The 24,394-nt window shown below is 37.3% G+C and overlaps 1 protein-coding gene across 1 annotated transcript; it reads right to left on the minus strand.

The window, feature by feature from the left end:
• Nucleotides 1-416: 416 nt before the first annotated feature.
• On the minus strand, nucleotides 417-19,312 carry tmem198a (transmembrane protein 198a). Its single transcript, XM_056243684.1, has 3 exons — nucleotides 18,959-19,312; nucleotides 2,939-3,224; nucleotides 417-1,216 (listed from the first exon to the last, which is right to left on the minus strand). Exons 2-3 carry the CDS (start codon nucleotides 3,105-3,107, stop codon nucleotides 528-530), a joined length of 858 nt encoding a protein of 285 aa, XP_056099659.1. The 5' UTR covers nucleotides 3,108-3,224; nucleotides 18,959-19,312; the 3' UTR covers nucleotides 417-527.
• Nucleotides 19,313-24,394: the final 5,082 nt, after the last annotated feature.

Consider the following 24,394-nt stretch of genomic DNA (forward strand, 5'->3'; position numbering starts at 1 on the left):
TTTCATTTACTAGCATAGCGCATATTTACAGCTGCTCTAAGGACTAAGGATTGGGTTAGCGGTTCAAATGTTTAGATACCAGTGATATATTACAATTCTCTATTCCAATTTTGATACTATAAAAACTACTAGCCTAGTTAATGTAAATTTAAAACATTATAAAAGACAAGTAAGCAGTCAGTAATAAAATAAACTGTGTTTTTAGGTTTTGCAGGTAGGTATAACAGATGTTTTTAGGTACAGAATTTGAATAAAGTAATCAAATGTGAAATAAGACTGCATATTCATCACTCTATAAATTAAATATAAATGGATCTTTATAAAGAGAAGTGAGTGAGTACTTTGTCCTTTGTTTGATTAACCTTAAAACAAAGCAGCAGGTTTATTAGACTTCATTTTTCTGCGTTTCTCTCCATCTTTCTCTCCGTTTCTCTGCATCCACTACACAGTGAATTTTTTTTTAGCAATTTGCACATGCCCTGTTGTCGGTGCGCACACAAAAATCTGTGCTGATGACGTAATTTAGGTCACATGAACTGTCCATGAGCCGTAGCGGAAAGCGGACAAGACAAGTATACTTTTGGCTTAAGCCACAGTTTTGTCCCTTTCACTATATTTGCCACATGCCTGTCAGACTTACCTTCTGTGTGTGAATATCCTTCAGCCGTGACCTTCCACTGAATAAGAACACCCAGCAGCGCCAGCACAGGCCAGACTCCCATGACCACCCACGTGAACCAACACACGGGGCGAGGTGGATCCACCTTCACCCTCTCATAGATGTACCGTGTCAAAGCGAAGAGCTCGACAAAATAATCCACAGTCACAGTCACCACAGCTGATCCGAAGACGGCGGTGGAGATGGTGGTGAAACAGCGCTGCCACTGCAAAGTGAGCACAGCAAACAGCATGCCCGAACCCAGCAGCACACCCAGGGGAAGCCACACTGTCCTCGGGTGGTAAAACTCCTCCAGAACCACCAGAGAGGCGAGGGCGACCAGTAAACCCAGGAGAAGTCCAACCATGAAAAGCCCCACGCTGCGGACCAGCATAGTGACCAAACCGCATAACGTGCCAATGCCCAGGCCGATGCCCACACTGGCCTCCACACTTAGTTGAGTATCCATGACCCTCTCCTTATAGCAGAGCATGAAGATGACGATGGAACCAAACATTAGACCCGTGAGGAACATTACGGCCTTGAAGCAGCGGTACCCTACGGGTGGAGAGGGGAGGATAGGGGAGGAGCAGGTGGGAAAGAAAGAGATAGTTTTGGAAGAGAACATAATATTATTATCAGATAATCAATAAGAATAGTAGTATATATTAGGGCTTGGAAATAAAACAATCTCAAAAGAAAACAGCATCGCAATAAAATATATGTTGATAACAATGATAATCTGTGGGCATTTTTCCTCAATATGGATAATTCAAACAGCCCATCACACAGCAGAAATCAATTTTCGGCTTGCACTTCCATTTCCTACCATAAAGTCTATGCTACAGGTTAAGAAAGCTCTGGAAAGCTAATTTGAGAAAGGCTGTAATCAAATGCACACTGGAACTGGGAAAGTCTTCACAACAAAATGATGATTATATCATATATAATATATATGCAATTAGTATATTACTATTGTATATTAAAAAGTGCTTTATGTAATTTACTGTAATATTAGTATTATTATCATTACATTTTTTAAGAAGTCATTTTTCATCCATGTTTTCAGTCATTTTGTGCAGAATCTTACTTTAATGCAATGCTTTGTTGAAAATTAATTGTTATACTTTCATTTGAATAGATTTTAAAAGATTAATTAAATTGTTCAAGTTTAACGAATTAATTTAATTATAAATAATTGTTGATGATACATTTGTATTAAATAATAAAACAAAACAAAAAAAGAACGCATTTCAAAGATTACATTAAAAGATAGCTTATTCTGTTGAGTTTGTACTTTCCTTCGCCCTTATTGGTATAAAATGAATATTGAGATGAATGATATGGGGGAAAAATTATGTTGAGAAATGTTTTTGGCCATATCGCCTATTTATTAAACGAGATACGAAACGAGACCGTTGTCTCTATTTTTAGAGATACAGTCAATTATTCCAGAAACAGGTCTACTTGAAATCCCAGGCATAAACATTTTATTCTGAAACATTTAAGAGGGATCACCAGAATTGCATTGAGTAAAGGTGTTTGATGCTCTGTGCTATTAATGTCCATCTCGTTGCTACAGTTACTGTAAAAAAAAGTAGCTTTTAAATCGACAGGAGCCTTTCAAAAAGCATTGTGCTTTTCACTGAGAGGTTATCTGCTTTCAAATGATGCAATTAAAAACTGGTGATAATGGCCCAAATTGGCAGCAGAAGGGCAAGAAGAATACATAAAATGTTTTAACATTTTAAGTCACATTGGGTCTGAATGCCACAGAGAGAAGAGAGTCTATATGCGGCTGTTCGTCACAGCTAAGATGTCCTCTCTCTCTCTCTCTCTCTCTCTCTCTCTCTCTCTCTCTCTCTCTCTCTCTCTCTCTCTCTCTCTCTCTCTCTCTCTCTCTCTCTCTCTCTCTCTCTCTCTCTCTCTCTCTCTCTCTCTCTCTCTCTCTCTCTGCAAGTAATGGGCAGTGAAAGCAAATTTCACAGTCAAGTGAAAGTGATAAAGCTTATCTAATAGAGAGGGACATAGATTTGTCACCCTTGTCTGGTTGTCACATTCAGATGGTTATTATGTGAATTAAATTTGGCTATAACAACCACAGCTGAAACGATGTTTGTGATAACGAGACAAAGACATACCCATGCATTCAGGTCATGCCAGAATCTGGGCTCGTTCTGAGTAATACTTCTTATGTAAATCTGCGTTTCTCCAAACCAGTCTGATCTACTGTCTGCAATCTTCTAAATATAATCAGTTAATTCATCCTTTGCAACCTACCGAAGAAGCAGTAGATGATGCCAAAGAGGCAACACATGGAGCAGACGACAGACGGGACCACCTCATAGCGCCGTTCAATGTCCTCATCACAGTTGAACAGACGGTCTGGACTCCCATCTTGAGAGGGTGGGGAGAACTTAAAGGCCAGGATCTGGGCAGTGGACGTCATGCTGTCAGTGTGTGTTAGAGAGTGTAACGTATCTTTACGGGAGCCGAGGAAACAGGGAAAGTGGGGTCATGTGGAAGGTAGAGGGTGCAGAGAAGGTTCCCATCCACAGCAATTTGCCTGTTCAAAGAGATAAGATATTAACTCATGAGAGTCAGAGACAGTTTGACTTTACCTGTCAAAATAAACAGGGCATAGCCAGATTAAATTTAAAAATTCTCTTTGTGACAACAACATCAGACAGTCCAATGCCAGACAGCTGTCTGAATCCATTCAACTCTTGCGTCAAGTCATATTTTCACTTCATTTAATCGTATATAGACTCTTTTCACTCATTAAAGGAGAACTCCGGCGCAAAATGAACCTTTGGTCTAATTACACATTGTTTCCTAGTCAACCGTTATCTGAGATTTGTTTTCATGATTATCGAATGTAAATAGTTTTATCTCTAAAAACAGTTTAGCCTATAAAGCTAGTATAACGCTAGTATATTGGGCATAGTGTAATGACAAATAAAAATCGCTTGTTAATACCACTAACAAGGCTGAAAATAGACCCACACTAACACGGTAGCATAATGAGGGTCCCTACCTTCAAACCGAAGCATTGAGAACTTTGTAAGTGTACAGACAGTTTAATAAGAAGATATTTTAAACATACAGTCAACTTCGCGTATACAGGCAGAATCCATCTTTGAAATACAGCCTTTACCAGTCGATCTACGAACGCCGATCCAAGTGCGCTGGTGAGATGTGAACGAGCTATAAGTTGTGATAAGGTGAGCGCGAACAGCAGGCTTGGATCGGCGTTCGTAGATCGACTGGTAAAGGCTGTATTTCAAAGATGGATTCTGCCTGTATACGCGAAGTTGACTGTATGTTTAAAATATCTTCTTATTAAACTGTCTGGACACTGACAAAGTTCTCAATGCTTCGGTTTGAAGGTAGGGACCCTCATTATGCTACCGTGCTAGTGTGGGGCTATTTTGAGCCTTGTTAGTGGTATTAACAAGCGATTTTTATTTGTCATTACACTATGCCCAATATACTAGCGTTATACTAGCTTTATAGGCTAAACTGTTTGTAGAGATAAAACTATTTACATTCGATAATCATGAAAACAAATCTCAGATAACGGTTGACTAGGTAACAATGTGTAATTAGACCAAAGGTTCATTTTGCGCCTGAGTTCTCCTTTAAAATATATAGTGGCATTGCCTGACATTTTAAAAACTGAAATTTGCTATGGATAAATAACATCTAGCGTCAACACACTGGGACCAAAGAGCCCTCAAAAGCTTATTCAAACTGCCTCAGTACACCTAATCAGCGAGAGAGAAAAAAAGTATTATAATTCTAATCTAAAACTAAAGAGTGCTTTATATTATTATCTCAGTGAATGTATGAGCTGCTTTAGTTGACAGCAATTTCATTTGCTAGTGTGTACTTCAAAGAAGTATGGTGAGTACTTGTTAATGCACAAGCCCAAAGGACAGAACAAAATATTCATGTTTTACAAAATATTAATTTAAGATTTTCCACAGAACTCCTTCTTCATTTTACATTAAACATCCTAACACAAAAGACTACATCTCTTTGTCAATGAGAGAGTTTGCTTGCTTTAAAAAAAAATTAAAAAGTCCATTACACCATTCATGGTCCATTGCTACAATATGGTTGAAGGGGGAAAACTGCCTCATTTAATTTAATGTAATGTAGGTTCCCTCTACGATTCAGAAGTTAGGCAATATACTATATCAATTTATTTTTCATAGGGTTTAGTGCCTTTTGGCATGGTAATTTAATTGCTGAAGTCTGAATCACAAAGCTAAATTTATATATGTTGGTTCCCTCTGCATTTCAGGCAACCTTTTTGATTCAGTCGTGCAAATATATTGCAATGCCAAACTGCAACAAACCCTACTGGAATGCAATGAATAAAAGTATACATTTTGAATGAATTTAATATTGTTACAGGAAAGCCTTCAAATAACCTCTCCAAAAAAACTCTCTCTCTCGTCGTGCTTTGACGGTGGCTTGAAATTACTTTTTCCAACTTAAAAATCTGTTGAATGCAGGAAAGACAAAAATTATTATGCCGCTACACATATCTTTGACTTAGGGGTATTCATTAGTCAAATTCAAACTAAAATCTCTCAGATATTTGACATACACTTAAACTTGCCCTTTGGCATTTACTTTAGATCTGTCAGAAACAAATATGCTTCATTAATGAACGTTGACATTATTTTCATCAGTGACTAAAAAGCTGAACTGAAAAGTCAGGCAGTGCTTTTTTAATACATTAATGTAAATGTAAAAGCACCATTTCCAGCAACAGTCCTGTTTATTTACATCCTGATGCATATTTCAGAACAGTATAGTTCTTCAACTGTGTGACAGAATGCTAGAGGTAACCTCATATCGGCAGATTTGGCAATGAAGCTAGAGATTATTATTGCAAGTCGTTTACTACACGCAAGATAACTTTTGAGTTATGAGAGATTCTCCAGTGAAAATGAATGTCGTTTAGTGCAAGAAATGCTATAGAAAACAAAGCCTTTATATAACTGGGATAACAATACCTCACTTCCTGTTTGTTGTCATAACAACAGAGTAATTCTGGGATGCTACAAGTTATACTTGGCTGAGATGAGGGAGAGCGACCTGCCACCATGGCAACAGCCTGAGAACCAATCAATGTTTAAGCCTGCCTTACAGTTTTCCCAGTGCTGGTGCTTAAGGAAACCCCTTCCCTTCTGCACCCAAGACGTGCAAATAACAACTTGGCCAACTTAGGAAGATATAGGAAGAAAAAGAGAGAAATCAAGATAAAGTGATCAGAAGACCAAAAACATAACCAGCTTAAGCTCTGTGATTGGGAACCAGCTGGTTTCTGCTGATCCAAACTGGTACTGTATGTGTGATGGCAATGTCACTTGATCTAACTCTGTTCTTTTGCTTTCGCAGAGTAAAAGAATTGTGGACAGAAGATTGGATGATTTTATTTGTTTTACCCATGTTGTTAATACATTTACAATTCAAATATTGAATTTTTTTTTTAATGTAAAATGATGTCTGTCAATATTATTGGCTTATGTTCAGATATTTTTATTTAACACAATACCGATAATGCTTCACAAATGAATTGTAGTCATGTTAAAAAAAAAATAGGCTACTTAAAAAGTAAACATTACTCAGTATTTTAAATGAGATAATATTAGCATTGAAATTATAGTGTTTTTATAAGCTTCACTTAAGAAAATTTTACAAAGTTTGAGCATAATTTACTTGAAACAAAGTAAACTTTACTTCCAAATTTCTAATTAAATTCACAAAGAATTGTGTGTAGCCTTTGCTTGAAAACACACTGTTTAATTTAATGGCTGGGTCAACCAGCCATTCACTAGCTTTGACCAACTAATGGCTAACCTGGACCAGTAACTTAATATCCAGCTTGGATCACCTAGAAACCAGCTACCAGTTCAAAACTATCAGCTTAAACTTTATTTTTCAGCAGGGAAAAAGAGAAACGGGGGGGGGGGGGGGGGGGATAGATATAGAAGATGAAAGAGAGCGAGAGAGAGAGAGAGATCATTTTATTAAGCCATGTTTGCCTTCATCCATGCATGGGTAAACTTGCAGCACAGTTCAGAAAGGCTTGTGTTACAACAAGGAAAAATAAATCGATCTGGACCAACACTCCACAACAACTCTCAGCACTCAGGCGAAAAATTCATCACTTGGATGGAGAGACAGAAAAGGATAACTTTACGTGAAATTTCACCACTGGAACAGCCTGAGAAAACCACTTTCAGGTATTACTCCATCTTCATGCAAAGAGCATTATTCAACACACACAGTCTCTGAAGAAAAGAAGCTGTCTTCAACCTCTTTCCAATCACTAAAAAAACTCAAATCTCTGTTGTTCTCTGTCTACTTTATGATGGTACCTTCGGTACGTCCCATTGCACTTCAGATCATGGGGAACGAGTCGTTGTCTGCCTCAGGTGTAGATGTCAGTCATGATGTAGAACAAAAGGCTCTATTGAGCTTGCGACTTCACATGAATATTTTACCAAAAGGCCCGCAGAGAGAATGTCAGCTCGACCTGTGTATATATTATGCACGCGGTATGTACTGTATGTGGCCTGCTCATTAGATGGAAAATGGCAGATCAATGTAAACAGCTGCACTGAACAATAACAGACAATATGATGGGCTTGAGTACAGCCTATAGAGACTGTCTCTGAAACTAGCTGCCTTGCTTGAGAGCACAAATAACGACTTGGGATAAAAACCAGAATGTGAAAAGCCCAGATCTATGCTACAAAAAGCAAATGTGTCAGCATCTAGGTTAACTGTAACAGCAGCCACTATGTAACTGGTAATCCTGAAAATGCATCATGCCACTATGCACATCGGGCAAGAATCAAAGATGACAGGATAAGGTAAATACCAATCCAGCTGGAAACAAAACCAATTGGTTATTACATGAGCTGAAAACAAAATGAGCTAAATCATAAGAACAATCCTTTATTTAAAACAGCTACTCTCTCACTAAAAGGGATAGTTCACCCAACAAAAAAAATGGCAATTCTGTAATTTACTCACCTTCATGTCACTCCAAAACTGTATGACTTTCTTTTTTCTGTGGAACATATGAGAAGATATTTTGGGAAATGTCTTGGAAGTCAATGGTCACCCAAACATTCTACAAAATATCTTGCGTTCCACAGAAGTAAGTAAGTCAAACCGGTCAAAAAAATTAATTTTGATTTAACTATGTGTCAATGAAAAAAAAGATGGCTCTTGGTGACATTATAAATATATATATATATATATAACATTGATCAGGGAACATAAACAGAAGCTCAACTGAACCTGCTTGATGCACGAGAACAAACCTCTTGAGGAAGCTCAAAAGCTAGCTACATAACATAAGAATGAACCTCATTGGATCTAGCAAAAGCTCAAACGTGCTGCGTAACACGAGAATGAACCTCATTGGTTCTTACAGAAGCTCAAACGTGCTGCGTAACACGAGAATGAACCTCATTGGTTCTTACAGAAGCTCAAACGTGCTGCATAACACGAGAATGAACCTCATTGGTTCTTACAGAAGCTCAAACGTGCTGCGTACCACAAGAATTAATCTCATTGGTTCTCGCACGTCAAGCGAACATGAACATCCGTTTCCCACAACTGATGTGTGAGTTGATGAATGTTTATATGTGAATAAAAGCTGTTTATCATACAAAGCGATTGTGTTTCTTCAGAAATTTTTAGACTAAGCCGCTCAATTCATATGGATTTGTTTTACAATCTCTTTATGAACTTTTTTGAAACGTCAAAGTGTCAGTTGCGTAGCTGTCAATGAAGGGACAGAAAGCTCTCAGAAGTCGAATGGGTTTGGAACGACATGAGGGCGAGTAATTAATGACAGAATTTAAATTTTTGGGTGAACCCAAGTGTATATCCCTTTAGTTTAAATATACACTTTTCTCAAACTTTGAAAATTCTGTTATCATTTACTCACCCCTCTTGTCTTTCCAAACTTTTATGAATTAATTTCCTCAGTGAAACACCAAATAATATATTTTTTAAGAATGTTTCAGCTGTTTTTGTCCATAATTATGAAAGTGAAAACTGAAAAAAGTATAATTAATCCATATCAATTGACTTGCATATTCCAAGTCTTCTGAAGCAAAATGACCACTTTGTAATGTATAATACCTTTTTGTTCCTTTTCTTTTTTTCTTCAGCAAAACAACATAAAGGCAAATGAATGATTTTCATTTTCAGGTAAACCTGTAGGACTCATATTTGCATGTGAAATGAATGCAGCGAAGAGCATTGTGGGTTTGCGGTCAGATTCAGTATACGTAGTTGACCCCTTCTGACTCTATAACAGCCTCTTTACAAAACATTAAGCTGTGACAGGATCACAAAATAATCTGTGCTAAAATGAGTTGGACTGAAATCACCAAGAATCTCGATAAAAATAAACATCAGACACTATTTCTTTAGACTGGAATCCATTGGAAGGATACTTTTATCATTAGATACTTTATGGTCTAACTGGAACAATAAAATCTTATAGACATAACTGGATCTATCCTTCTTCCTCCTTATTACTTCAAGATTACAAGTGGCCAAGTTGCTGAACGAGAAGCAGACATTGTTGATGTATTCAAGTGATACTGAATTAGTAATATCTGAAAGTTGTGTTGATTTTTGCATTATATGACCTCTTTTAAGTAATTTTAAGGTCACATATTCTGTACTGATTTTAGGGGAAAATCTACAGAATGAAAACAAAGAAATTAGCCAAAATATTTCATAAATCAAGGGGTGAGAAATGAGTAGAACTTCACGAATGAAGGTTGTTTAAACTTGTTCTGTGAGAGCACATTCTAGATATCGCTCACATACACATTTATTTCAATCCCACCATGACTGAAACACGTCCAAGAGCTGTAGAAAGAAGCCTCAATAATCCTTCCACACACACTAAAATCTGAATAAAACCACCCCATTCATTTGCTCCCTGCAGAGCACTTGCAGGTGTGGAAGGTGGCATCTGACAGGTAAAATGTACAGCTCCTGCTCCCTGAACAACCACTTACGTCTGGAACAGCAAGAGAGCAGATGCCAGCTGAGAGCTTTGGGCAATGGAGATAAAGTAGCATCCTACTAAAGTGTCCATTTCTTATCCCGCTGCAGTCACCATTGTGGAGGTCTCCCTAGCAATGGTTGCCAGGTTAAAGGGACAGACAGTTGTGTAGAGAAATGTGAGAGGCTGAATGGAGGGGTGGGTTGAGCGTGCAAGAGAATGAAAGAGAGGAAGGGTGACGGCGTGTGTCAGTGTGAGATAAAGAGAACGGACACGTATATTTGAGAGAGAAGGGTATGTGCGTTTGTGTGTGTGAAAGAGAGAGAAAAGGGAGTAAGAGTCTATGTGTGTGCGGTTGGACTGAGTGATTTAGCGGACAAGGCGATGGCCTGCTAAACCTCGTTAATCTTGTTGAGAGCTTCTGCTCTAAATTCCATTAGCACTGGACCGGCTTTCTCCTTCTGCTGACCTGAATGATGTTAGCAATGTGATGGGTGTTTGTATGCAATGTGTACATGGTCATGTGCAAACCAATGTGTGTGTCTTTCAGTCTGGCATTCTTCATTTTTGTCTACTGGCGGTAGGCTGACTCGGCTCTAAACAATGACTAACCCTACAGCGGCCCCACTGTGTGTTACCATTATGAGTCAGAGATGGATTCAAACACAGCAGCTAGTCAACTCTATGAACATCATGACTACCATATACATGCATTAAACAGACTGCACATATTCTGTGACATTGCTTAAAGGATCATTTACTCACCCTTATTTGTTCCAAACTCAAAAGACTTTCGTTCATTTTCGAAACACAAATACGATTTTTTTAATTAAACCTAAAAGAATTTGGTCCCTCCAATGAAAGTCCATTGCACCAAAACTGTGATGCCTCAAAAAGTTCATAAAGAGATCGAAGAAGAAATCCACTTGTATTGAGCTCCAAGTTTTCTGAAGAGAAAAGATTGCTTTATATGATAAGCAGCTTAGGCTTTAATTCACAATACAAACATTGATCAACACATACATAGAGCACAACAAATATGGTAAACAGAACCTCAATCGTGCTTTCTTGACGCCACGAACCAATGAGGTTTGTAACTCTGTTAACAATATTTGATGTTCTCAATAGGGTGATCAATGTTAATAATATGAATAAAAACCTAAATGAAATCTGGGTTTCACTTCATTTTGATGGTCCCTTTAACACATTCTGTTGGCAATAAGTAACGTTGCACATACATGTAACTCTCATTAAAGTGTCAGTAGACTATTTGTATTTGTATTTTGTATTTATTTGAACATGTAAATAAGAATAAATTAAAATCAATAAAAAAAACTAATAATAGAAAAACAAAACAAATGAACAACAAAGTAAAGAACTCCATACTTTCAAAAACTTAAAGACTTCTATTTACATGCACAAAAGGAGGTAGGAAGAAGTAAAACTTATATACTCCTACCCCTATATCATTACTACCATATTTAACGAGATAACTACAAAATAATAAATCTGCAGAGGTAATAAATCTATAATCAATGAGAAAATATATTCAAAAAGTTCTAATTACATACTAATAGTAGTACACAAACACGACAATATTTATACATACTACCAATATAGGCCTAGCACAGATTATTATTAGCACTGAGTTTCTCTATACCTCTGGAATATGGTTTCTTTGAACATCTTTTTAAAATGGAATAAGTTTGGACATTGCTTTAATTCATTATTTAGTTTGTTCCATAATTTAACACCACTAACAGATAAACAAAAGCTTTTCCTAGTAGTTCGAAAAGTACTATTAGTAGACTGGTAAGGTTAGGGTTAGAATGAGTTGACGTACTTGCAAAGTTACTTATTGTCAGGAGGAGCATCACGATAAAGAGTTAGCAAATATTAAGATTTAGGATTTACCGAAATCTGTTCATCGTATAAATTAATCATGTTTCTCCTTAAGACTTGGATAAAAAAAAAAACGCTTGTTTCACATGGATTTCTTTCTCATGTCTTTATGAAGTTTGAAGCATCAAAGTTTTGGTGAAATGGACTTTGAATGGAGGGAGAGAAATCTCTCAGATGTCACTAAACATATTTTCATTTGTGGTTTGGAATGACATGAGTGTAATGGGTGGTATAATTTTCATTTTTGTGTGAACTATCCCTTTAATGTTGCTTTTCTCTTTGTTTTTGGGGGGCACATGGTCACTATGAACTCTAAAGGCAAATTTACAGTACACTGCATCAACAGACACTTCGTCTGGTTTTTCGCCGCCTGCCTTCTGCCGATTGAACATGTTAGATCAGCGTTTGCCAGGTCATGGAATGTCTTAGCAGCGACGTACTGTAATCTGGTGATTATTTGCGTTGGTCTGCGTCTGTCGGTTCGTGAACTGGTTTGGAACACTAACGTGTGAATAATTATCAAAGTTAATTTTTTGGGTGAATTATTCCTTTAAGACTGCATTGCCTGTGTGTGTATGTGTGTGTGTGTGTGTGTGTGTCAAACTGATTATGAGCGTGTGATTATGAGTGCAATCATCATTAGCAACAATCACCACCTTAGAGCCAATGCAACTGACTTCAGATTATAACTGGCCTACTCAATTACACAAGTACACACCACCAGCCTTGCGCTGTTCGAAATGCTAGAGTGGAAGAGTGGAACACACCAATCCAAAATTTTCAACAACTTTTTTTTTTATATATATATATTATATATATATATATATACACACACACACATACTGTAGCTTTAACATGGGGCTTAATAGAGCACTCTATGCTCTTGGCACACAGTCAAGCTGGGAGGCCCCTTTTACTGACAGGACAGTTTTTTAGGTTTGTGATAAAAGCTAGGGACTTCAAAGAATACATTGCAAGAAAAGTCAAAAGAAAAAAAGACAAAAAGAAGCAGTGGTATTTCACACTTCTGCTCTGACAATTCATCATCATCTGTGGTTCATTATTTCCATTGTTTCATTAGGGGTCCCTTTTCCTCTGATTGCTCTTGATTGTGCTGTGGGTGGATCTGTAATCAATGGGCCTCGGGCACAATCGGTCGTTAGCATGTAAATCTGAGCAAACAAATGAAGTGAGTACATAACGTAATTATGCCGGAGCCGTGGCTTCACATTACATTTGTCTTAATACACATGTGGGGCAAGCATATTCTTATGCGCACACATATACAAACAAAACGAGCTTTCAAAGGGGCTGGGTGACCTCTGCCACTGACTTTGTGTCCAAATCAAATGCTTTGGTGATTTTCCCAGGCTGCTCTTCGGGATGATACAGAGCATCTATTGAGCTATTCTTGGCTTGGCTCTGAACAGAGTCTCTGACAGTCCACTGAAGCAGAAGTGGATAGAGTAAAGACAGGCCTGAGGGAAGAGAGTGTGCTATCCGCCATGTAAAAAATCTAGAAAATAGGAATAAATAGAAAAGAAAGCAGGAACTTTAGAAAAAAAAAAGAACAATATTTATTGAGAGATATGGAGGAAATACATCAAGTGCATCATTCTCCCTTGCAGCCCCCCAAAAAACCTTCAAAAAAATTATACTAAGCAGAAATAAAAAGGAAATCGCATGATAAGAACAGCCCTGTTTGTGTGTTAAAATCACGTTCTTTTTGCCAAATCCTGCTTATAAAAACCTCTGAGCTTCTGGGGCTTGTCACAGATGGGTATAATAAAAGAAATTAGAATTAGAAGAAATTAATGCGGGAAATGAAATTTAGAAATTAAAATTGCAGTGTTTGTTATAAATTATTTATCTGTGCACATCATTATTTTTCCAACACCATAAAGCCTACTATTTGATCCGCAAATTTGTAAGGCCTCTACATTATATCAACATGATCAAAACTTCCTTATCTTATATACTTTTTTAGCAAGTAAAAGGCCTTTTAGGATAATTCGAAAAAAACATCTCCCTTCAGGTCGTGGTCTTTACTGACTTTCATTGAACAACTATCGTAATATTTTGATGAACACTAACTGGACTGATGCGACTTAGGTTTCCATAATTATCCATAAATGTTTTACTGTTAAAAACAATTAATTGATTTACATTGCAAGCTATCCTCTTACTTTTTGGCCATATACTGTAAGTATCAGCAATTAGCTTAAAAAATCTGAATAAAAATTAAGTGTTTTTTCCTCTTTGAGCAAATCTCAAATCAATTTTCAAATTTCAAAAATATGTATATTATAAAGAAAAACATAACAGATAAACAAGTGTAATCACAATAATTTATTCATTGCAAAAATGTCAAAAGCGGCACCAAAAGAATTATATAATATCATTTATATTGCGTTTTTGGTGTATTTTATGTTTCTATTGTCAGTCACAGCCTTATAATGTGAAAACGCCCTTTCACCCAAAAATGAAAATTCTGTCATAATTTTCTCACCCTCATGTTGTTCCAACCCTGTATGAGTTTCTGTCTTCTGCTGAACACAAAAGAAGATATTTTGAAGAGTGTTGGTAACCAGATAGTTGATGGTAGTGGACCATTTTTTTTTTTTTTTCAAAATTTTTATTTTGGGGTGAACTATCGCTTTAATGCCACGATTTTAATATTCATAAATAAGGATTTGTACATGTACACCTGTACAGTTCACACGTAAATAATTTACGTTTTAGTGCTATCAATACATCAGTATTGTGCGTTTCAGTGTCTATGGGAACGTAAGTAAATGTACGCGTGGTAGAACCACACTTTACGTTAAAAAAATACATGCGAATACTCATGAAATCACGTTGGTCTAAAGGTTCAATAAACTTTTCCATTTAAAAAAAATTGCATTCTGAGATTATTTCATATGCCAGGTTTAACAGGGTTAAATTAATGTGCCATCATTATCTTTAAAGTAACTTCCTTTCCTGTCAATCAAATGAGATCGCAAACCACAATGATCAATTGCCGATGGACAAAATCAAATCATGCCCAATAATTGTTGTTTTTGAAGAAGCCCATACATCACAATCCATTTCATGCTGACTTTAATGATAAAATGCACCAGGAAGAGGAATTAGCCTCTTTTGTCACTATAGCCTTTATTACAACTGATTCAACCAACACCAAAGCCAAATCCAGCAACATCTTCAACATATAAATGCCCATTTCTCTTCTTTGAACGGATTCCTTGGAAACCTCTGGTGATTTCAGCTGGGGATGAGATACGAATATCTAAATAGGCTTTTCTCAGATTAAAGTGTTCTTCCTCAGCCAAGTCCAACATGACGACTACAAATCAACACCAGAGTCTACAAGCAAACATTAGCTTAACCGTCATCTGTTGCTTAAACCATCTGCTGACCCATTAAGAAGCTTTGAATTGGACTCCAACTGAAAAATGTTCAGATGCATAGTTTTCAGAAAAAATTATGCATCATAAATGCAGCTGAAGGGAATTTATGAAAGGCTGGATAAAATGATAAATTTACTCCAGTTCAAGCTCACTAGCTCATACAAAAATCTTTTTTGTCCTTTTTTTTCTCACTTGAGAGAACATTGTGAAGCCAAACTAAGATAGTCACTCATCTCTCACATCCACAGCAAATAACACAGGGTGTTGCACTAATTTAAACCATAAATCTCATAGCATGGCAGAGGATCAGTAGAAAGATGTATAATGTGCACTTGGGAATATTTTGCCTGCTCTTATATCATTACATGACTCGCCAAACATCTGCTCTAATGTATCATATGGAGTACTTGCTTATAGAGGCATTCAAAGCCTTTTAAAAGCCAAGGATGTATAAAAGATGAGTGATGTGCCTATGAGACAATTACAATCTGCCAGTATTCTTTCCCATGCACAAAGACATGTTGCTTGCAGAAGGTAGAAAAATGGATCGGAGACAAATACGACATAAGAATGGAAAGCGATGATCGGTGCAAGAACAGCTCGAACAAAAGAGACAGGGGATGTAATTACAGGACAAAATTTACAGACAAACTTCTGAACAGTATACACTCTATAAATAAAGGTTATTTATTGGCATTGATGGTTCCATGAAGAACCTATAACATCCATGGAACCTTTCCATTGCACTAAAGGTTTTTATCCTGGAAAAAGGGTTCTTTAGATGTTTAAAATGTTTTTTATCACTACGAAAAAAATGGTTATTTTAAGAACTGTTCACTGAAAGGTTCTTTGGAGAACCAAAAATGGGTGTTCTAATGGCATCGATGTGAAACACCCCCTTTTGGAACCTTTGTTTTGAAGAGTGTATCAAAAGTTAATTCTCTCCATCATGAAAGTCGTGGCAAATAGAGCATTTTTCTGAAAATGATTAGAAATGTTTTAGAATTTAATTCTTAGTCTTGTTGATTGAAATTGATTTTATGATTGGTTTAATTTATCCGGCTTCAAAACGTCTCAAGTGTTGTTTGCATGGAGAAACTATAACTGCTTTGCAGAACAACACTGAAATGGATTAATGGATTTATCATCGACTTTCTCTTGCTCTCCCACTCACCTTTGTACATGTCTTTTTCCGTTTCCCCCACTCTTCCCCTGCCATCATGGGTTCTTCTTTCCGCCGTACCAAAATCTATTCATTCTTTGCATCACTATCTCTCTTTTGAACTTCGTCTTACACTCTCCCTCAAATCAAATCCAAACATGTTTGGTGTGCTGCAGCCTGACTCAATTAGACATGGATCTCTGAGGGCCACTGCTGCTTCCTCCATCAATCCATTATTACATAATAGTCATCATTACGGAAAACAGCACTTGGCTTTCATACAACTTCACTCTCATCACACTTTACCCACCCCACCCATTATTTTAACCTCTCTTTTTGTGCATTGTTTCGCACAGCTGTGCTTTACATCTGAACATTTATTTTATATAATTGTATTGGGAATCCTTGAACAAATGAGGACATTTCTTGTTGTGACTCTACCTTTTTAAATAGTATTTTCCTTAAATAGTCACGCTTTCTTGTTTGTGGAGAGAAAAAAAGCGGTGTTTCCTTGTTCGCAAATGTTTCATAATAGATGGGTGGTTGGAAAATGGCCAGCCTTAGAATACATTAATTCTCTACGGCACGTTAGAGGTGTTCAGTAAATCAGTGCAGCTATAAAAGCTTTTAGAAAGTTTTAAAGAGTGTGTGTTTTTTCTTTTTTAAATAAAAGCTCTGTTTTCCATCAAAAATAGATAATGCTTATACCCTTTTTAATTATTTACGTGAAATCCCATTCTCCCCAAAACAGAAATCTGCCACACAAGTTACATAACACTCATTTACATTCACTGCAAAATAAAATGGTGAAGGACTTACTTTGAAACAATTTTCATTTAGAAATTGCTAGTAAATTTCACAAATTACAAAGAATCAACAAGAGGAGACTCAAACTGTATGGTGTCAAAAAAAAAAAATCATGACTGTTTTATCAGGCTGTTCTGGAGAGTCTAATCAGGTACAGGATCCAAGCTTGGTGTGGTAACCTCTCTATACATTTAAAAAACAGACTTTCACATTGTCCAGACTGCAATTAAAATAGTGGAGTTGAAAGACACACAGGATACTGGCTGATCCTTCATCCTACATCCTGAGTATGTGCTTCTGCCTTCAGGAAGAAGGTAGAGTGCCCATATGTCGACTCAACTGAACTGCTTTAAAAACTATTCTGTGTCTGCCTCCATTAGAATCTTAAATGGCAAGGGTAAAGGCCTATGTTTGTCTCTGGTTAGCACTGATTATTTAACATGTATTCGTATTTACTGTTGGTTATTGTTATTTATTGCTGGTTTTATGGTTTATGCAGCAATTATTTGTGCAATAATAGTGGCCTTTTTAGCTGTGCAATATGACCCATATGTTTTGCTCCCCTGTATGGACTGTTTATGTGAGACACATGTGACTTGCATATTTATTGTGTGATTTGAAAATGCAGCATGCACTCAGCCCAAGAAAAATTTCCCTAAGGGGACAATAAAGTATATCGTAGCGTAAGCATGATTAAGCATGACATTTTGCAGTAGAAATACTGAAATGGTATTTTCTTGTAAAACGTATACTTCAGTAATCTTCTTTGTTTTATTTGTTTTTTATTAGAGTGTAGAGATAGAAATCAACCTAATACCAGGGGATGCAAATTGTTTCAATACATGTGCTCTTATTTAAATATTTTCCCATCTAAATATTGTTGAAATAAGCAGAAATAGATTAGGACAGGGGGGAAAGGGTAAGAAGGCTTGAAGGTTTTCAACACTACACACCAAAGTGTCTAAAACAAAACCCTTTTCTGAAAGCCATTACAAAGAGCAGGATTCAGCTGCTGAAAATATAGACTAAAAGAGGTAGTAAATTATCAATATTGAGAATATTGTACTGAGTTCTTTATGACTTTCGAATTATGAATTGACACCTATTTTTGAATTAATTTACCAAATCTATAAACATCTAGGCTAGTCAAATCTATAAACTGAACACTTCAGACTTGTTTTAGGCCATTTGTGCGGCTACAATTACAGAATGTTACCTTATAGAATATATTCAATATTAAAGTTGTAGGCCTAACGTATTGTGAATTGTGTATCTAGAAATATTTTATTGGTAAAGTGTGGGTATAGAATCACTACAGTGACGCCATAACATAACAAAACAATAAGCGAGTTCTGTCGTGAGACACACGTGACTTGTTCCACAGCTATCGAACGTGATTAATCCCGCTTATTTTCTCGGCGGATACATTAATAAGTGTTTGTGAAAAACGTTTCTCCACAACAAAGCACCAAAGCAGAGCATATGATTGCAGCTTGTTGCTGCTCCCATGACACAGTACTCAGCTGTTATGTACACTATAGGAGAAAAAACAACACCATATGGGATAATGTATATACAGCGCGAGAAACAAAAGAACACACACAATGGACTGAACAATGGCTCAACGACAACGACTCCGCTGCCAATTTTTTTTTTATCGCGTGTAGATGAAAATGGCAGAAAACATCTTTGAGAAGATATTCTTAAAAGCATTTATCTTTTGCACTGCATTTTAACAACGTCTGTCCACCGTATTCAAACGCATTGTGGACAAAGGACTGGACAAACCCTCCAACATAGGCTTCAGTGTTTAGCATATACCAGCAATACTCTTGGAAAAAAAACTTGAAATATTATTATTTTTAACGATATATTAAGGTTCGCAAACTTGATTACAATAACAGCGCAAAATATGAATAACAAAGGACGTAGATGGGGAAAAATAACACAAAACTTACCGTTATTGTGACAGCTCGAGATCAGTGGGTTTAATTGCTTACACAAAGCGCTGATAACTCAGTTTTAGCATCCTTTGTGGCGAAGGTTTTTCCCATTCCGAAGCATTCAGAATCCGGGTTGTGATCTAGTAAGACAACTGGTGTGTCACGATGTTAAGCCTATAGCCTATGGAACTGGTTCACATAATTTGTTTAAACAAGTCCAGATGTTTTGAAACTGATTCGGGATCATGACAAACCTGCCTTTTTAGTATCCCTCCGGATTTCCTTTCTTTCTAGTGTATATAGCCTATCTGATGGCACTCAGTGTTTCAGTGTTTTCATTTTGATTCACATGCTCCGTGTCTTTTTGGAGTGTACCATTCGCTTAAGAGTGGGGGAGGTCGGAGCACAAAGGGGCCCTCAGTGAATTTAGCCAAAGTATTGTGCACCCCATTCAGTTTTATTATTATTTTTTTATGATCTATAGGCTACTATAAATTTGGGGTGTGTGAAATTGTATTGTAAACAATGTCACTGGCAATGCAAATGCAAACACATAACTTTATCGTAATGTAACGTTGTGACAACAAGCTGAAAAGGCTAAAAATTGCTATTCGCAGTTTGGGGTTGTCAACGTTGTCACAATGTTTCTCTTTTCTGTTGACAGTGTTGCAACTCCACTGATGTTCTTCCAACGTCACATCCTTAAGCGAGTAGTATCTCTGCCTTTACAATTTTAAATTAGCCTACTGTCTGTATCATCTAAAAAAAATAAAATCTAAGATCATTTTGCTAATGTTCCGATTAAGTTATAAAAATGTTATTTCTGAAAGTTCTCTAAACATTCAAAACGTCCATTTTTTTTTTTTTTTTTTTTTTTTAAGTGAACGAACATTCCATTGTATAATCTTGCAAACATTACGGGAACGTTACGACCATCCAAAAAAAAAAAAAAAAAAAAAATATCAGAAAAAAACTATGAACGATGAATAGACTAACGTTTTTGTCCGATTTTGAACATCTTTAAAGACCCTGACCGAACGTATTAGGCTAGCCTACTGGAAGAACCAAAGTTCTGCTGATCTCATTTGATCTGGCTAAAAACAGTCTGATGCTGTTTATAGATGTGTTAAATTTCCATGTCAGAGAAATGAGATTAGTAAATAAAGATGTAAACAATTTTGCACTTTCATACGATTTCAACTGAATTATTACACAGGCTGATTAATTTAGGCATTGCGATATGACCGGATTCACGAAACATTCTTTAAAAATAAAAATCTTCTTAATTGCTATTTTCTTATTGTTTTCTAACTTAAGAAACAGTTAAGAATATTTTGTATTCCCTTAAATTTATTCTAAAGATTGTTCTTATGTTTTTCTCACCATTGTTCTTAAGACAATTAAAAAAAAAATTTAAAGAAGGTTTTTTAAAAAAAAAAATTTGTGAATAACTTTCTTAAAGTTATAGGGATACTTGCCAACCTGTCATATCCCCAAAGGGTAAATAAAAAAAAAAATCAAGTTTTTAATGTTGTTTATATGTCTATGTGGTGTTTTTAATATGCTTTAAGACAACCCATGGGCAAATTCAAATTCATAAGTCAACACCATTGAGTATTTTCTCCTTAAAACTGAAGTGAAAAAAAGACAGTCTCAAAAACGCTGTTTGAAATCGTCTGTTTCTTACATCACAAACTACCTTGTAACCAATCACGTAAACTTGCAGGCGGGCGTTGGCATATGATTACTATGCTCTGAAGCAGTGGAATCTCAAGAGAAGCCAGGTTATCCCAGTATATTTTTCTGTTGATATGAAAAATCGGAATGGCTAGCAATACAGTGGGTGAATTATGATGTATATTTCAATTTTATGATGAACTAAATGCTTTTCTACACTGACGTTCTGATTTGTTCAAAGCGATTCTAATGATGTTGATTGTTAGAAGGCATAAAGGCAGCTGTTTGACTCTGAGAATGGTGAATGGGAACATAGTTTATGTAACATTAGCAACACATTATTAGCTGTTTGATAACATATCAAGCAAAAGGCTAATCATATTAATTACCCTTATGTTTCCGACGTTGTAGAGAGCGACACATAAAAGCATTAACATTCTGATACATCGACTTGTATTCGAGCCTTTATAATTCACTCTTCCACTTCTTCTTCTGAATCAGTTTCTGGTTCAAACACTAAATTAAACCAGTAAAGTTGACCGAGTGGACCAGGAATTCTGAGCTGGTGTGAGCGAGTGGAGGCGGGGCTAATTTGCATGTTAAGTCCTCTGCAAGGGTGTAGAGTTACATTCAAGCTATTAATGAATAAATGAATACATTTCAGGAAAAACGTTTAAATATGTAATTTTGGTGATCAAAGATGAGTTTTAAGGGATACAATTACAGGGGAACTTGAATTTATTGGAATTAAAATTATAAAAATTGCAACTTATAATAATATATTATAATAGCATATACTTATAACATTTTATACTATAACATTTTTGAGAACTTTTTTCAAGAACTATTCAAGAATTGCAATTAGGAACATTCTTACAAACTTCTTAGAATTTATCTAAAGAATTTTCTTAGCTTCTCTCTTAGGAAGATTTTCGTGACTTTCTCATAATACCAGTTACTGAAGTGAAATTGAGACCATTTTACCAAATGCACTTTTAAATGCCAAATGAGACATTTAAAATGATACCAAACATGAAAGGGGAAAAACAATAGATTCACAAGATACATCATATCTGATATATAGACATTCTTACTTTATATTCATATGTATATTATAGAACTTTCTGTGACTTGAATCAGGGGGAAGGGAAGGAAGGAGGGAGAGGGGGTGCATAGATAAGCAAAGGAGAGAAGTTTGGGCAAGGCTGTGTCCTACACTCTTTTTCCTTGATCTTCTCTAGTGAGTTTTATTGCAGGGTATTTGAGGTATTTTTTCTTAGCAGGAAAACCAAGTCTTAATGTGGATACTTTTAAACTGTAACATATTTATATGTTTAGCATGTGCAAAAGAGGTGTAAGTTGGCCCCTACCAGGAGTAAAAAGCGCAGAAAATTAGTCAATTACAGACTGATCTTGAATCTACCGTTTCTGTCAAAAATTCTAGAAAACGCAGGATCCTCACAACTTTGTTCCTTTTTAGAAATAAATGGTATCTGTGAGGATTTCCAGTCAGAAATTAGACCGTATCACAGTACTAAGACTGTGGCTTAGACTCATTAGTTACAAATGATTTGTTCTTATCATCCGATTGTGGTTGTATAGTGTTACTGGATCTTAGTCCTGCATTTGATACTATCGACCACAACATTCTTTTGAGTAGACTCGGAAATTATGCTGGCATAAGTTGAAATGCATTGGGATGGTTTAAATCATTATCTGACCATTATCAGTTTGTAGCACTAAATGAAGAGATGTCATATAGATCACACGTTATGTAAGGAGTACCGCAAGGCTCAGTACTGACCGTTGCTTTTCACCCTGTACATGCTACCATAAGGAGTTATTATTAGGAAGCATGGCATTACGACGAAACTTACCAATTCACAAAATTAACGGAATGCATAGCTGTTAAAAAAAAAATTGGATGACTAGTAATTTCCTACTACTTAATTCTGAAAAAAAAACGGAGTTTCTAATTATTGGACCAAATACCCCTACTTTCAATAACATAGAGCAGTGGTTCCCAACCACATTCCTGGAGCACTTTGCATGTCTCCTCAAACAAACACACATGATTCAGGTCATCAGCTCATTAGTAGTGACTCAAAGATCTGAAATGGGTGTGTCAGTCAAAGGAGACATGCAAAATGTGCAGTGTTGAGGGGCCTCCAAGAACGTGGTTGGGAACCATTGACCTAGAATACTGTCTAACACTTGATGGATGTTCTGTCAAGTCTTCGTTATCAGTCAGGAGGGTGTGCTCTTTGATGCCAATCTTTCATTTGAAAGCCACGTTTCTAGCATCTGTAAAAATAATTTTTCTATCTTAAAAATATCTAAACTACGACATATACTATCAATGACAAATGCGGAACAGTTAGTTCATGCGTTCGTGACCTCAAGGCTAGATTATTGTAATGCTCTACTGGGTGGTTGCCCTTAATGCATAATAAACAAACTCCAGCGGGTCCAAAACGCAGTAGCCTTAGCTTCAGATGTCAAGCCCACGGACGGTTGGCTGAACGTCTGATGCATATGGCACACTTTTCTGGAAACACTTCAGGAGTTTCAAAGTCGCTATCTGATTGGTTGAATTCTACAGGATGTCAGGGAGACGTGAGTGTCGCATTCTTTATCAATCCACCTGGAAACAAATGCGTGACACCAAAACCCCTCGTGGAAGAAGAAAGCCGCTGTGTTTACAACTGTGACAATGAACGCTTATCAGGTTCAACTAAACGCTGGATTTTCAAAAGTATGTGAAGTTCGCGGCTCCATTGTTGCAGTAAACTTGCACAACGTTCTTGAATGAATAATTTATTAGATGCACGCCGGTCTGTTATTGTAGGGACATCGACATTATATTGTCACGCCCCTAAACATGACGCGGCACAAAACGAACTGTGATTGGTTGCGTTACATCAAACGTCCTCTCCTGCGACGGCAGAAGTGTCACAACACACACACAAGAGACGTGAGATCCAAGAGCAGTATTTAATAAGGGGTAATCCGTACTCACAACAGTCCAGGCAAGGGTCAACAATCCAATAAGGCAATCCAGAAACAAACAAGAAACAGGCAGATACATGAACGGAAGTGTGGGGACATAAAACAAGGACTCCGTCAAAAACACTGAGACTGACAGGGTATATATACACAAGTGCTAAACGAGGTGACGAGAAACAGCTGAACACAATGAACACTCAGTGACAGTGTTCATTGACAGTGACAGTGACAGTGTTCCTCAGTGACAGTGACAGTGTTCCCCCCCCCCCCCCCCCCCTCCTGAACACAAGAGTTCAGGAGGGAGGTGGAACTGTGGAGGATCAGGGGGAGGGATGTGCAGGGGAACAGGAACAGTGATAAATAGCTTCGCCGGCGGCCAGGGTGAAGACGACAGGCGGCGAAGACCCTTCGGGCGGCCAGGGCGGAGACGACCCCTCGGGCGGCCAGGGCGGAGACTTTCCCTCGGGCGGCCAGGGCGGAGCAGACAGTCCATCGGACGGCCAGGGCAGATCCGGCTGTGCAGGCGGCCGGAACGGGGCAGGTCCTTCGGGCGTCCACGGCGGTGAAGACGCCTCGGGCGGCCACGGCGGAGACGACCAGGGCGACCACGGCACAGGAACAGAACCCGGCTCAGGAACAGCAACAGACACCGGCTCAGGAGCAGCAACAGACACTGACCCGGCGGCGGCCATCCTGTCTGGGGACACTGGAACAGGCTCAGGAACAGACACTGGCTCCGGCACAGGAACAGACACTGGCTCCGGCTCA

Source organism: Rhinichthys klamathensis, unplaced genomic scaffold (assembly GCF_029890125.1).
Source record: "Rhinichthys klamathensis goyatoka isolate OS25496 unplaced genomic scaffold, OSU_Roscu_1.1 h1tg000825l_1, whole genome shotgun sequence".
In the NCBI taxonomy this organism is placed as follows: Eukaryota; Metazoa; Chordata; class Actinopteri; order Cypriniformes; family Leuciscidae; genus Rhinichthys; species Rhinichthys klamathensis.

What these genes read in the sequence shown, in the direction of transcription:
- tmem198a (XM_056243684.1), bottom strand. Translation starts at nt 3,107, where the DNA reads ATGACGTCCACTGCCCAGATCCTGGCCTTTAAGTTCTCCCCACCCTCT. An exon ending in CATCATCTACTGCTTCTTCG is followed by an intron (nt 1,217 to 2,938) that starts GTAGGTTGCAAA and finishes CTCCACCCGTAG; the next exon opens with GGTACCGCTGCTTCAAGGCC.